Here is a 16,680-nt window from a genome sequence, read left to right as displayed (position 1 = left end):
GAACCTGAGAAGCACATTTCTCACTGTCACCCAATATACAGCTATGAGTTGGCCTCTAAAGACCGTTGCTTGAAAATCTCTATTCCCTTTATCAGAATGCTGATTTTTATATAACACCCAGGCTGTAATGTAATGCTACTTCCGACCCTATGACCTCCATGTTATTTTTGTGCTATCTAAAGATTTCGGGCACACACAATGAAAGAGTCTTTCTGCAAGAAACTCTAATAATGCTTGGCTTCCTATAGGGTCTGTGAGGCCAGTAAAGAGTAGTCCATACTCACAACTGCTAACTGAATGAATACATAGGTAGTCCATTCATTGGGTGGTCCATTCGGGATTCTGAGAATAAGGGATTTAGACACTTCTAGTGTACCTACAAATTGGATGTTTAGTTAGGATGAGCACAACAATGATGGGGATCTGTGAATTGGGGGTGTTTGCACCTGGGGCTTCGTGATTTTATGGGGTTTGTGAAAACTGTCTACTAATGGGCATTTGGGAAAATAGGGGAGGGGGACTTTGGAATAACAACAATCTGTACAATAGATGGTCAAGCTCATTTGAAGGGGGGCAATCATTGCCTTTATGCATTAAACGCACAAAAAAGACTATACTCAGATATCCTTACTAACACAATAAATATTCTTTTTTTTTTCTTTCCCTTGTTCATCGAAACATATTTGCTAGTCTTAGAGCACGTTGACATCTGAAGCTCGCATTAAAAACAGATAAATGTTTTTTTTTTTCATGGGCTCATTCCCACCGTTGCATTCTAAAATTTTAGAATGCGTTATGATCTATTTTAGAATGCAGTATGACCTATTTATTAAGCATTAACCTGTGCTACCAGTAAAATAGTCTGTATTGGTAAACGTGCACAGCAATTAAAAAGCACATGGAAAGCGAGTTCAAAGAGTATTCATTTTAATGCACCCATTTTCTTAAAACAAATGTGTGATATTTTAAAGTACAATGTCCCATATGGATACATAAATATGTTTAGATGCTCTATTTTAGAATGTTGGTAGGTGTGCATGGTATGCATGAAAAAATGGCAAATATACTCTATTAATAAATATGGTTTGGTGTTATTTTATGTTATTTTATGTTACTATACACATTCTGTGAAACATTTTTATACATTCACCACATAGAACTTTTTACTTTGAATATTTGAATTTCCTAGCATAAGTTGGGAATCCACCTCTGCTCCGCTTCCTTTATCGGTTGGAGTACCACAAGGCTAACCATTCTTCCACTGCTGAGCCACTCTGTCACTCTCTACATTGGCTGCCTGTTTTTCAACGAATCCAATATAAAACTCTTCTACTAACATACAAGGCCGTTAACGAAATTGCACCGACATACATCTCCTCACTTGTCTCAAAATATCTCCCAACTCAACACCTCCACTCTGCACAATATCTGCGTCTCTCTTTTCCACTCTCATCACATCCTCCCATTCCCGGTTACAGGACTTTTTTCGGGGTGCACCTACTTTGTGGAATTCGCTCCATCGCACAGTAAGACTTTCCTCTAGTCTTCAATCCTTCAGGCGTTCTCTGAAAACCCACCTCTTCAGACAAGCTTATAATGTTCTTCAACCAGCTTCTTAATCTCTCTAGGTTACCCTATTACTACTCTCTACACAGCTAACACAGAACCCTCTGACCAACATTGCTGTGTGACTGATCACACAGCCCACTCAGAACTTTTACCTTTGCATTCTAGCTGGTCCAATGTGCAATATGATGTAGCACGTGCCCTTTTGTATCAAACTTACATTGTCCCATAGAGTGTAAGCTTGCGAGCAGGGCCCTCTTACCTCTCTGTCTGTATGTATTACCCAGTATTGTTTAATTAATGTTTGTTTCCAATTGTAAAGCGCTACGGAATCTGCTGGCGCTATATAAATAAACAATGATGATGAAATATATATAAAATAAGCATATGAAAAAAATTACAAATTTAAAATTAATCAGTAGATTAATAATTTTCTGATTCTAGTGGTCAGTGACTCCATGTGTTTAACATACTTTGCACTGTACATTTCATCAGTTGACCTTGTGTAGGAGACACTGGATTGTTCCAGTTCAAAGCAATCAGACAGCCGGCTGCTCTTAGGATATGATTAACCCACAGTCGAGCTTAATGTTTCAATCCTGGCTTGGTCCTGGCAAGTAAATATACACATGGATGAAAGGGATTGGATAATACTAGAACATGCACAAAGAAGTTTGGATATCTCTTCCCAGTCACTTTAAGTTTAGGACATAATGGAAAAATATAAAAGCAAGTTTGAATTCTCTTGGTTTCTGCTTTTTTTCCCCCCTCACCCTCAGTATGTTTTAGTATAATGCTTCTTTATCGCACATTTGAGAGATCTACAACAGATACTCTGATTTCAGAAGCAGTATTTATTTCAGCATAATGTCCATCAGAGGTATACACCGATCATTGTACAATTTACTATATTAAAGGGTCTTTTTATGACCAATTGCAAATTGCATCATATTAATTATCTTTTCTTATCGCGAAGATGAGACAATTTTATTAAAATTGATTAGCCGGGACAGAGCCTCCTATAGGAGCCTGTCCTGGCAAATGGTCTACAATAAAGTATCGCCATCCTGTTGGGAAGTGATCTGAAGACCCCTCTCCTGCCATGCTCTACCCATCATCATCATCATCACCATTTATTTATATAGCGCCACTGATTCCGCAGCGCTGTACAGAGAACTCTTTCACATCAGTCCCTGCCCCATTGGAGCTTACAGTCTAAATTCCCTAACATACACACACAGACAGACAGAGACTAGGGTCAATTTTGATAGCAGCCAATTAACCTACTAGTATATTTTTGGAGTGTGGGAGGAAACCGGAGCACCCGGAGGAAACCCACGCAAACACGGGGAGAACATACAAACTCCACACAGATAAGGCCATGGTCGAGAATTGAACTCATGACCCCAGTGCTGTGAGGCAGAAGTGCTAACCACTATGCCACCGTGCTGCCCATAGATATAACGGCTATAGGAGTCAAGCTCCAAATTTTGGAGTTTGATAAATAGGGCACCCAGGGGGGGGGGGGAGAGATCGGGGCAATTGCCCTCCCCCTCCCCCCTAGCAGGGGCTTACTGCCTGCAGCTGCACACTATGTGCAGGGCCGTTCGGCAGAGACAGGCAGACAGAGAGTCCTGCCTGGCTGCTCTGATTAGGGACCTGCACATAGTGTGCAGCCGCAGGCAGCCTTAGCTGTCAAAAAGAGGACGGGGACTAAATCGCCTTTCCCTAAATCGCCCCCTGTAAAATAATATTCTAGATCCGCCCCTGATAGGGCATAATCGCAGTCCCTATAGACAGTTGTTTTGCGATTGAAGAGGCTAGGACCACAGCATATATCTCTGATATCTGCTGCAATCCTCTAATAATAAATAGCCATAAATCTTGAAAATGCACCAATTCCCCGAAAACTGCAGTTGTCATGGGCCTTAAACCTCTTCGGCGTTTCATAAATATCCTGATAAATTTCAAATCCACAGACTGGGGTTCCAAACCATTACAGTAAAATAAAACTACGGTCAGATGGATAACCATTATGTGGCACGTGGGCTGTGCACAGCTAACACTACAGGGAGGAAATATCTGTGAGTTGTTGTGTAATGATTTAAGCAGCCTGTCAACCTGACGCCCCTGATGAGGCCAGCTCACTACTGACCAGAGTATCTAGTAAACATACTGGGAACAGTCTGTTACTTTCTAATAAAATAAATTGCAGATTTGAGTTGAATGCACACTTATGTAACATCTGAATATTTCATGACTGTGCTCAGTTTTGCTTGTTGATTCATCTGCCAGATGTCAAGAGAGCCCCATGTGTGTGTTTCGAGAAGAGGGTCTGCAGTGCAGGGAGTCAGCGGTGGGATAGGTGGGGTTCCCTGCTAGACCAGATTGATGGACGCATGATCTGGAGGAGTCTGCAGGGAATCTGTGCTCCGTCCACTTGGCTGAACATCAGGAAATTCCTGCTCATGTTTTGTGTTGTATAACACTGGGATTCAGACTGCTCCATAGTTACAGAGAGAGACCCTCCTACCAGTGATGGTCTCCTCCACAGTAACTTTAGTGCATGTCTGTTCTGGGACCAGGGGGGAAGGAGCTGGTTTTCAGTTGGTGGATAAAACCAGTTTTGCTGTAATAAAAAGGAATTTACACCTATATGACAGAAACCAAGATCTTGTTTTTCACTGTGATCAGCTGGGAGAGGTTTGAAGAGTGAGGGTGTTTAGGGCACTCTTTGGCTCTAAATGCTTTTCTTTTCAACACTCTGCTGAGTGATCACGGTGAAAAAAAGCAGTCAGCATTTATGGCAGGTTGGTTTACAAGCCCTTAAAATGTTCCCACCTGTACTGAAAATCTGTACAGTTTAATTACTAGTCTGGACGTTTCTACATAAAAATATGCCAATACTTGACTGTGCCTCTGTGTTAGAACACGTGATTCCAGCTTGTAACCAAATTAACTATAACCTTTCCCTACCTTCCAGTGAACCGGCTAGGCATTAGTGATGACCTCAAAGAGAAACTCCGAGACGTTATGGTGGACCGCCACAAATTGACACTTGGCAAGACCCTTGGGGAAGGTGGGCAGAGACACTGGTTTGAAAATTGTGGCTACTTATTACTGTCTTAATGAGTAACAACTTAATAGCAGACCTGCCATCGGCTGAGCTTTACTGGTTAATTAGTCTTTCTTGTTAATAGTTGGCAAATCTGTGTCCTAGTGAATGTAACTGGTTACCAGTATCTAAATTTTGCATTATACTAACTGGTTAATAACCAGTTTGTTTCCTGCCAAATGTAAATGGTTAACAGTAAAGGGTCATTTACAAACCTAAAAAGTGTAAAAACACAACTCAAATGTTCTTTAGTGTTATCACATGTCTACTGGTGGGTAATTGCACTTGGTTTTATTAGGAAGCACAAGGATATGGGCAAAGATGGCAATGTGTGCTGAGATGCAAAGGTTTCACTGGCCAATGGGAGTAGTCCTAGGAGCACTGCAATGTAAAGAAAAACAGAGCAGTGTTTTAGGTAAAAATTGGAAGGTTTTAATAATCTAGTGGCTTTAAACGGTATAAGGTTGGATTTGATTTGACATTTTTACCGTTTCCACTGTGCACATTTTCTGACTTCCGACAATCATGAGTGTGCACCAGAAATGCGCTTGCTGTACAAGTAGATGCACTTTTATACATTAAGAAGCATTTTGTGTCTGCAGAATTTGCAGTTTGTAAATGACCCTTAGTGAGTCTTTAGCATCACCGGATGCAGGTTCCCATTCAGTATATTTGCTTCCTAGTAATTGTAACAAGTTCCAGTAAAAGAGACAACACTCTACTGAGCAAAACAAATGTTTACTGGAAATTATACTGTGTATATTGCCTGTTCCCATTTCTGCAGTTAAATATACATTAATAATAATAATAATAATAATATGTCTTAGTGTTTAGGACATAGAAATAAGTGTGAGAATACGGTCTGTTTATTATATTCTGTGTTTGGATAAAAACATACCTCTCTGTCCCATTCATCTCTCCTTCCCATTCTCCTCTTCTCTTCTTCCCATTCTCTTCTCCTTTCCTTCCCATCCTCTTTTTCCCATTCTGATATCATCTTCTTCCCATTCTTGTATCCTCTCTGTTCTTTTTTTCCTTTCCTTCCCATTCTCCTTTCCTTCCCATTCTCCTTTCCTTTCCATTCTCCTTTCCTTTCCATTCTCTTTTCCTTCACATTCTCCTTTCCTTCCCATTCTCCTTTCCTTTCCATTCTCTTTTCCTTCCCATTCTCCTTTCCTTCCCATTCTCCTTTCCTTTCCATTCTCCTTTCCTTCCCATTCTTCTTTCCTTCCCATTCTCCTTTCCTTTCCATTCTCCTTTCCTTTCTATTCTCCTTTCCATTCTCCTTTCCTTTCCATTCTCCTTTCCTTTCTCCTTTCCTTTCCATTCTCTTTTCCTTCACATTCTCCTTTCCTTCCCATTCTCCTTTCCTTTCCATTCTCCTTTCCTTTCCATTCTCTTTTCCTTCCCATTCTCCTTTCCTTCCCATTCTCCTTTCCTTTCCATTCTCCTTTCCTTTCCATTCTCTTTTCCTTCCCATTCTCCTTTCCTTCCCATTCTCCTTTCCTTTCCATTCTTCTTTCCTTCCCATTCTCCTTTCCTTTCCATTCTTCTTTCCTTTCCAATCTCTTTTCCTTCACATTCACCTTTCCTTCCCATTCTCCTTTCCTTCCCATTCTCCTTTCCTTTCCATTCTCCTTTCCTTTCCATTCTCTTTTCCTTCCCATTCTCCCTTCCTTTCCATTCTCCTTTCCATTCTCCTTTCCTTCCCATTCTCCTTTCCTTTCCATTCTCTTTTCCTTCACATTCTCATTTCCTTCCCATTTTCCTTTCCTTTCCATTCTCCTTTCCTTCCCATTCATATCTCCTCACTAAATAGATGTCTGATAAAAATGAAGAGTGTTTCTATCTATAGCTGAGAAGGGTTGTAGTGCAGATAGTGTGTGTGTGTATGTGTGTGTGCGTGTGTTGGGAGTCTGACTAAGGGTAGGTACACACTGAAAAATCTTTTGAACAATTTGTTGTCGCTAACGATTTTACAAATGACTGAAGTTCCAATCAGTCTGCCGATTCATGTGTGCACACTATACATGATTTACCTTCAGACCTGGGTTCTTCCTCTGGTCCAAGAGCAGTGTATTGGGTTATTCCTGTCACACTGTTTATTACACATGCAATAAACTGACTTTTCCACAATGTCATGATACATTTCGTTAGTTTCTGTGACTCTGAAACAAAATATTCCGTCTCAGAATGAACAGACGAATTAATCCACCTACAGCACTCTGTACATTTAACAACACAGACACAGTGACAGGTTCCTACTCTGTCTCTTGGCCGACAGTCGTGTGAGTGCGTACACACTGCAGGATCGGAAGCCAGTTGGAACGAGGGGCCTGATTCATTAAGGATCTTAAATGAAGAGGATTCTTATTTCAGTCTCCTGGACAAAACCATGTTACATTGCAAGGGGTGAAAATCAGTATTCTGTTTTGCACATAAGTTAAATACTGACTGTTTTTTCATGTAGCACACAGATACTTGATAGCTTATTTGTACACTGAAATTTGAAGTTGATATGTGTGTGCTACATGAAAAACAGTCAGTATTTAACTTATGTGCAAAACAGAATACTAATTTGCACCCCTTGCATTGTAACATGGTTTTGTCCAGGAGACTGAAATAAGAATCCTCTTCATTTAAGATCCTTAGTGAATCAGGCCCCAGATTTTTAAACAGTACGACCAATCAGATGAAGCGTTGACCTTACCCACATAGGAGAGGGTCTTATCTGGAAAAGATAACAAGAATAAAGGTGATGCATCAGGTAGGCTGCTTAACTGCTGTTTGTGGAAGGAATGTAATAGAACTGGTTAACAGTGAGTCCTTTAAAACAACCTGAGGCAGATTCCTATTTAGTGCATTTGCTACATACTTAGGGCTAGATTTACTAAGCTGCGTGTTTGAAAAAGTGGGGATGTTGCCTATAGCAACCAATCAGATTCTAGCTATCATTTTGTAGAAGGTACTAAATGAATGAAAGCTAGAATCTGATTGGTTGCTATAGGCAACATCCCCACTTTTTCAAACCCGCAGCTTAGTAAATCTAGCCCTTAGTGTAACTATTAAAGAGACAACACTCTACGGATTAAAAGGGACTTCTGCTGAAACTCTATTTTAAGACTGCTTTCACCAGGTCTCTACTGTCAGACTCCCTTTTATTGCAGTTAATGAGACCGGTTCCTGCTGTCTAATCCACAGTGTGTTTTCCTATGTGTGGGAACGGTCACACAGTAACACGAGCCTTGCGTGTTCTGCTTCCGTTCCCTGTCTTATCCTACACAGTCTGGAAAAGCTATCGGAAAACAGCCCTTGGTCTAATGGCTTCCTCTTGTTCCCTCCTGGGAGATTGATCTCCAGCCAGATCTGTCTCAGCTATTCCTGCAGGGTAGTTCATTAACCCAGCGGCTGCTGTCTTCTTATGTGTCTCAGCAAGCAGTACATAAGTTTATGTGTAAGGAGTATAATAAACCTGTGACACATATTTAATATTTAAATCACACTTTATGTATGTAAATACCATTAACCCTCTCAATGGCCAATTGTATATATTCGGAAACTGAGAGAAGAATGACAGCAGAAATTAATATTTTCTTTATGAACATTTGTCTACATCAGTAAGTAGCGGGTGTCTGAGTGTATTATTACATAGGAGTGCTAGGGTGCGGTTACATGGGGAGGTAAACAATGGGAAACAAACTCATCTGACTGTACATCTCATCTTATTTCTCAGGAGAGTTTGGCTCTGTCATGGAAGGTCAATTAAATCAAGATGATTACATCCTCAAGGTGGCTGTGAAGACCATGAAGAGTAAGTGACAATATGTCTCGTAGTTCCCTTCTGACTATAGCTGGGTACACACTACACGGTTTTCGTCCAATAATCGGCTAAATCAGCCGACATACGACCGCTCGTTCAAAAGTCGGGTCAGTGTGTGCAGTGACAGGACGGTCGAAAGTCTGCCCAAATGGACGATTGTCGCCTCATTTGGTTGGTCGTACCGTTTAAGATTTTCGTTCCAATCTCGTTTCCGCTGTGTAGTGTGTATAAACTTCCAACCGATCCACAACAGTGAGTACGAAATTACAGTCATTGCTCACGACAACATGGCTGTAAAAAGTCGCTAAAGGGATGTCCGCTCTTCCCTTTATCGTACTAAACAAGGCTAGTGTGTATGCAGTCCATGGACCGAGCGATCGGAACATCGATCGCATTTAAAATCGCTTGGCATAAAAAGTTGGTAGAAATTTCTGTAGTGTGTACCCAGCTTTAGTTACCCTCCCCTGGGCGGAAGATTCCATATCTCATAACACCCTGCTTACTCTGTCACCCTACAGTGGGAGGGGTTTACTCAGAGTCGCATAGAGATCTACTGTCTATATCACTCTGTCACCCTGCAGTGGGAGGGGTGGACTCAATGTTGCATAGAGCTCTACTGTCTATATCACTCTGTCACCCAACAGTGGGAGGGATCTTGCATGTTACATGTATTACTACTTTTTTCTTTTTTTTGTAATTTTGAGTGTATTTTTCCCCTCTAGTTGCTATCTGCACCCGCACTGAGATGGAAGACTTTTTGAGTGAGGCCGTCTGCATGAAAGAATTTGATCATTCAAATGTCATGCGTCTTATAGGTGAGTATAGGCACAAATCTCATACTAGCCACAGGGGAAACGGAAGAGTGATATCCCCAATTATATCATGCCATTGTGCCAGAGCTCTATAAAGAGATAGATACATAGATAGATATTAGTAGCAAATAAAGTGGTATTGAACACAGAAGAATAAATCTTTAAACCAAGTGATCCTGTTAAGGCAAACTTAATGACAGTGCCCAAGCCATCTCTTAATTTTTTATTTTTTATTTTTATTATTATTTACTTATTTATTTATTTATTTATCTATTTATTTTATTTTATTTATTTATTTTTTATTATTTATATTTATTTTTATTTTTATTCATTTTTATTTATTTTTATCCTCAGTCACCGATCAACACACATATACTAATATTAAAATTCAAGAAAATATTGTGTATTATCTTGAAGGACCAATAATAACAATCTCCAAATTCCCTTTTATAACATATAAATAAATGATCTTCACAGCGGATTAAATCAAAATTAATATGGTGACTTTATCCTGGTATGTCATTAGATGTATTTTATAGCGATTTAAACAATAACTTCTAGGTACAGATGACAATCCCGGGATAGCATTATGTAGATATCTATAGATAATCAATAGCATACATATTCTAAATGTACCTTACATATTATGTATATTTGATATATTCTCTGTATCTAGATGTTTATAAGTTTGGACTCTTTCCCAAAAAATTTTGAATAATTAATTATCAAAAAACAGTCTTTTATATATTTGTTCCTGTGACCTTATAGTAAACACATTAAAAAATCTTAATTGATAGGTTGAAAATGTGTCAATCAAATTATATCGAGCTCATTGGTGGATATTAGTTTAAATACCCAACCCAAATTACACACAGGTTGCCTCCTAGTAGAAGCTAATAGTGAAATGTATGTCAGGTGTATGTGTGTTCAGGGAGTTCAAAGTGTAGCTGGCTATTACAGCCCTTTCTGATCAATAATATGAATTCTGTTTAAAAGGATAAGCTCTTTCTACATGGTATTAATCCTAGATTATCACAGATATAAGTAATTAACATAATATAACAATAGAAGCTGATAAACTCAGTCCTTGTATTCGTGAATGATTCCAGTAATTAGACCAGAGCTGCAGTTCACCAGCACAGCCCTTTTACAGGAGCTGAACCTCAGATTAGATTATCACAAATAGTCATTTGTTATGGTACTAATATATTAGATACAAACCTCATTCTGTTTTTAACAACAATATTGAAACTGCTATTTATCTGTCGGGCGAATGTCACATGCATATGCTTAATATACTTCAACTATGAAAGTCTTTCAATGAAATGATGTGAAAAGAACATTAGCAATTTACATGGCATTAACCCTAGCTTACAACAGATACAATTAATTGATACAATATAACAGAAGTTGAAAAATACCTTTTCTTTGTATGTTAATGCTCTTAGTAATCAGACTTGAGCTATGCACATCAACACAGCCCTCTCATGTGAGCAGAATCCTAGATTGTTATAAATGTAGCAATTTGAAACATTAGAACACAACTTTATTTTGTTTTCAATAATAATACTAAAGCTGCTATTTATAGAACCAAGCAGTTCTCTGAGGTGAATGCTAAATGTATATGCTCAATACTCTTTAATCATAGCCCCTCAATGAAATAATGTGAATATACACAAAGTAATTTGAGATATATATATTTTTCCTAAGCATCTGTTTTGCCATAGTTGGTCAGTGAATAATAACCCTATATAACACAGTTTACAAAGGGTGACCAGCTAGCCGGAAAATTATATGTGGCCACTTTTCAAGTGAGAATAGAAGGAATATTTAGCATATGTGGGGTTGATAATTACTAAACCCAGATCACACCTGAAAATATACAGATATAGATATATACTTTTTTCTACTGTTCATTGAGGATCTGTGAAACTGATACATTTACCTTGATCGCGATCGTGTCCCCGGACATGTGTATGCGCGGTCACGCATACATTTCTCTCTGCTCACTATGAGAAACATCATTATAAGCTAACATACTTACCATCCACACGAGCTTCGTATAATTTATTACAAATAAAAAATAATAATAACAAGCTGATTTCAGAAATAAACCGGTATCACGAATACACCGTTGATCTTTACAATATTGAACATATATTTACCAACATTTAAGGACATAGAAACAGAACTTACATTCAGGAACTTAATCTATATTAATTATATACATCATTAGATATCTGTGTTACCAACACAATATAAAGATTTATTCATTCAGATGACCTGTGCAGTTTGTGATCATGTTTGATGGTTAATTAGGGATTCTCACTCTGATTATCGTGAATAGGGAGATACATAACTATAGGTGATTCTACCACCACTACGCTCTCATGTGTACTCCCATCTCATTTACCTGTCCCAGACTCCAACATTTTAATATTTCGCGTTTTAATTATTAAATTCATTTTTAATGCATATCAATAAAAATTTTGGTTTTATGAGTTATGTTTATGTATTATCCATCTTCAAAAATCCCCTCAATGATATGGAATAATTTCCCAGTATTGAACTAAATATTTATGTCTTTAGTGTGCCTTCGTTGGAAGTAGTACTGCTTTTCTTTTTTATTCTACTGTGGTATATTACTACTAGAAGTAGCAGCTAATAGCAACGACCTAAATTTTTGCACTGCCCTTGTGTGTAAAATATTATAAGAGAAAAAGAGAAAAAAAATTCTTGTGCGGGGGATATTCTCTAATGATTATCCATGATAAAATGGATGTACTTTTCCTTTAAAATACTGCAGACAGAGGTAGAGGTAGCCATTTAATAGGGGGAACTAATATTCATATAAATGAAGCCTGACTGCAATCAATTCACTAGAAAATAATATCATATAGTGTCCTAGGAATATGGCTGCTTCCATTGTCTCTAGGCAACAGGTGTCATCAAATCCTCTGAATGTATGTAGACCTTACAGCCTCTGCAACTGACTGTGATGAATGTGAGACGACTCTTATCATCCCGCTATCGGCTCATTCTTGTTAAAGGATTAAAATGCATAACAAATTAGTACCAGAAGATGTGTAGAGGCAGCAAGCTACAAAATTGTAAAATAATAAATACTAAAATAAAAATTGAAAACACTTGTGTAGTAAGCACATGAGCTTGAAATGGATTCAGTCCTTCAAAAGTCAGGTTGTGTATACAAAACAGTGTCCTGTCCATTATTGCCATCTAGTGGTAGAACTAATATACAGCACCTCATAGTTAGCCAACATCTACCACTGGTTAAGCCCTTTCCACCCTCCTCCCCCTCTACAATCTATCATTCCTGAGGACAGATCCCTAGATTCTAATGAAATATTTTTCTACAGTTGAAACCAGCTGATTTTGGGTGGGTCTGCATTACCGCAGTGTTTTTCAGTTTAGGTCTGGATGTGTTTACACACATCATCATTTTGTACAAAACATCTACCCTTTCAAAAAAACAAACTAAGTAGATGTAAATATATTTTTTGTTTTTTTTAAATAAAAAACACAGCATTGTTAAACAATGTCAAATACAATTAAAGATATTATGTTTTTTCTGGTTTAAAATATTTCATAGTGTAACTACTGAACATAAATTATTTGGTGCTCTATAATTTCATTGAACCCACAGTTCTTACTGCAGTTTAGGATAGAGTTGGTATTGTATGACAGTCTGTGTAATGGAGTGTGAGACACAGGAACCAAGGATTTGGTGTACTGACCAAAATGACAGCAGCCTCCTGAGTGGACATATGCCACGGCCAACCAATCAGTAGCAGGATGGCATTTATACCCATGCGTCTTATGCTTCAGCTGTGCCAGCGCTTTACAAGAGCTTGCCAACAGTAATTATTATTATTATTGATGTTGAGGATTACTATAACAGATTATGTATAAGACAGGCACATACAAGGTAGATTGTAAGCTTGCGAGCAGGGTTCTTTTACCTCTCTGTCTGTTTTTTTTACCCAGTATTGTTTTATTAATGTTTGTTCCCAATTGTAAAGTGCTACGGAATTTGCTGGCGCTACATAAATAAATGTTGATGATGATGATAATGATGTTGACAGGCACATACAAGGTAGTCAAAATAAATCTAGATGTAAAGAAAATAAATAGGAAGGGCCCTGTTTCAGAGAGCTTACAATCTAGTCGGAAAAGTACAGAGCTAAGGCAAGAGAAAGAAGTGTGGCTCAGAGATTGGGATAGTATTGTAGTTTTGGATACAACTTTAACAACAGATACTCAGTGACAATAAATATTGCATGCTGCTTCAATGGAAAATGAGGAATGCCCCAGGGAAGACTTTCCAGTGAAATAGCAAGGTGTGGGTGGGTATGAACTCTTCCCCCTATCCTAAAGGTAGAAAATCCCTTAAAAATTAAATCTGGTCCTAACAGCATTTTTTTTATTTTAAAAAATTTATTTATGTTTGTTATTTATTTTATGTGAACTATTGTTATTGTTTTTTTAGTTCGTTATATGCCAGCATATAAATGCTACACATTGTACGAATAAGAGTGCATACTGTTTTTTTAATTGTTTTGTAATTACACATAATTAGCAAGTGTGACACCTGAATGCCTGTGTCCCAGTTACCCCGGAAAATCCCTGTTTATTGCTTACTGTTTATTAATGAAAACATGAAATGCTTATTTTCCCAGAATATAAAGAGACAGAGGTTGGCTGTTGCTGTCACTACAGACTCATACTCTCTCTATAATCTAGGTGTGTGTCTTCAGAATACAGAGAATGAGGGCTACCCATCACCTGTGGTCATTCTTCCATTCATGAAGCATGGGGATCTGCACAGCTTCCTCTTGTACTCTCGGCTGGGAGACTCCCCCCTGGTGAGTAACAACTCCAGCGCCATAGTATAATGCACAAGAAATGGTAAAATAAGTGTAAACTCATGTAAATAATATAATGTCATCACTGCAGTATTGATTAGGAAAATGTGTATATTAGTTATAAACGTTTACAGTTTATAATCTATATGAATCTGATCACTGTGACAGCTAGTCACAGTAATCACATTAGACCGGCTGTCACAGTAATCACATTAGACCGGCTGTCACAGTAATCACATTAGACCGGCTGTCACATTAGACGGGCTGTCACAGTAATCACATTAGATCGGCTGTCACATTAGACCGGCTGTCACAGTAATCACATTAGACCGGCTGTCACAGTAATCACATTAGACCGGCTGTCACATTAGACGGGCTGTCACAGTAATCACATTAGACCAGCTGTCACATTAGACCTACTGTCATAGTAATCACATTAGACCGGCTGTCACATTAGACCGGCTGTCACAGTAATCACATTAGACTGGTTGTCACAGTGATCACATTAGACCGGCTGTCACATTAGACTGGTTGTCACAGTGATCACATTAGACCAGCTGTTACATTAGACCGGCTGTCACAGTAATCACATTAGACTGGTTGTCACAGTGATCACATTAGACCGGCTGTCACATTAGACTGGTTGTCACAGTGATCACATTAGACCAGCTGTTACATTAGACTGGCATTTACAGTGATCACATTAGACTGGCTGTCACATTAGACTGGTTGTCACAGTGATCACATTAGACCGGCTGTCACATTAGACTGGTTGTCACAGTGATCACATTAGACCGGCTGTCACATTAGACTGGTTGTCACAGTGATCACATTAGACCAGCTGTCACATTAGAAAGGATTTCGCAGTGATCACATTAGACTGGCTCAGGGCCATAGCTAGGGCGCAACGCTGAAGGGAGACGCAGTTTACAAATATTTTAGGTTCATTTGGTCAAAATTGAGGGCTCCCAACACTGAAATTTTAAGTTACAACTCTGGGCTGGCTATCACAGCTCTCACATTACACCGGCTGTTACAGTGGTCCCAATAGAGCGTTATACCAATCTGCATTTAGCAGGTTGAAGGTCCACTCTTGTAAGAATCCACCCCTCTCCTGGTAGTGTAAAGAGGAGATATAATTTAGGCCTCTGCTACAGGTGTGCTTGATTACTCTTTGTGACACTTCATAAATTATCTTTTCACAGTTCCTCCCAACGCAGACACTAGTGAAGTTTATGACGGATATAGCTAGCGGTATGGCGTATCTAAGCTGCAAGAACTTCATCCACAGAGACCTGGCTGCCAGGAACTGCATGTGAGTTCTTTGAGAGAGACATATGGTTCTAAACCTAGGGTTATCTCTGTGATTTCTTGTAACGCCTCTCACAGTCTCTCCCTACTCTTCTGGCGCCATCCACTGTTCTGTAATATGTTCAGACTCTTCACTGCTTTTCTCTCATCATCTCCTGTTCCTCATCTGTTTGTCCCTCACCTTGGTCTACCTGGCTCTCATCACTCTTCCCTGTCTCTTTGGTGTGCCGGGCATAAACCACTTTCCTTCAGTGTCTTTGGCCTCACCACCGTACACATTGTTAATGGTTGTTCCCCACACACTATGCCTCCACCCAGGTTAAATGAGAACATGAATGTCTGTGTGGCAGACTTTGGTCTGTCCAAGAAAATCTACAATGGAGATTATTATCGTCAAGGTCGGATTGCCAAAATGCCAGTCAAATGGATTGCAATAGAGAGCTTGGCAGACCGTGTCTATACCACCAAGAGTGATGTGGTGAGTAAAACTACTTAGGAGATGGGTCAGTCCCATGTTGGGACATTGTATGAGATATTATAAGCAATCTGTGGCTCTCCAGCTGTTGGACAAATCAAAGTTCAAGCATGATCTTCCAGTCAGAGTTCTTCAAGAGCAGATGATCCACAGATTGCCCACCCCTGATGCATAGGAGATCGTCAATCAAAACAAGGGTCATTTAACTTCACCAACTCCTTTCCTTATTCTCAGTGGTCCTTTGGAGTCACCATGTGGGAGATTGCAACAAGAGGCCAAACGCCTTATCCTGGGGTGGAGAACAGTGAAATTTACGATTATCTGAGACAAGGAAATCGGCTGAAACAACCGCCGGATTGTCTGGATGGATTGTGAGTGTTATTACAATGGTATTTGTGATACATATATTAAACACTAGGGTCAGTCACTCCTCAGAAATTGTACATTGAGTGTTAATTACAGGTAAAGACCGGCTGATTCTTGTTGTCTATTTGTTACTTTTTACATATGTTTATTTTCAGGCCAAAGATGTGTTTATCCCAACAATATTTAAAGGACAACGCCACTGTTGCGCTTTTAATAAAATGTACTTATCCCTATGTGAAGATACTGGGTTTATCTGGCCCAGTGCTACCCACTTCACACTGGCTGGCCACCCACAGGTGCCTTCCTATGCCAGGGAAGTCTACCCAGTACCT

General features: G+C 39.1%; 1 protein-coding gene across 1 annotated transcript in view; it reads left to right on the top strand.

Annotated features, from left to right (window-relative positions):
• AXL (AXL receptor tyrosine kinase) overlaps positions 1–16,680 on the top strand; it is a 66,462-nt gene that overhangs the window by 45,323 nt on the left and 4,459 nt on the right. Inside the window, exons 13-19 of the mRNA XM_075186920.1 lie at positions 4,550–4,645; positions 8,415–8,492; positions 9,224–9,316; positions 14,075–14,196; positions 15,402–15,511; positions 15,826–15,985; positions 16,217–16,353. Of these exons, the coding sequence (XP_075043021.1) occupies positions 4,550–4,645; positions 8,415–8,492; positions 9,224–9,316; positions 14,075–14,196; positions 15,402–15,511; positions 15,826–15,985; positions 16,217–16,353 (796 nt within the window). The remainder of the gene's footprint in view (positions 1–4,549; positions 4,646–8,414; positions 8,493–9,223; positions 9,317–14,074; positions 14,197–15,401; positions 15,512–15,825; positions 15,986–16,216; positions 16,354–16,680) is intronic.

Source organism: Mixophyes fleayi, chromosome 9 (genome assembly GCF_038048845.1).
Source record: "Mixophyes fleayi isolate aMixFle1 chromosome 9, aMixFle1.hap1, whole genome shotgun sequence".
Taxonomy (NCBI): domain Eukaryota; kingdom Metazoa; phylum Chordata; class Amphibia; order Anura; family Limnodynastidae; genus Mixophyes; species Mixophyes fleayi.
This window is presented reverse-complemented; position numbering and strand designations above follow the sequence as displayed.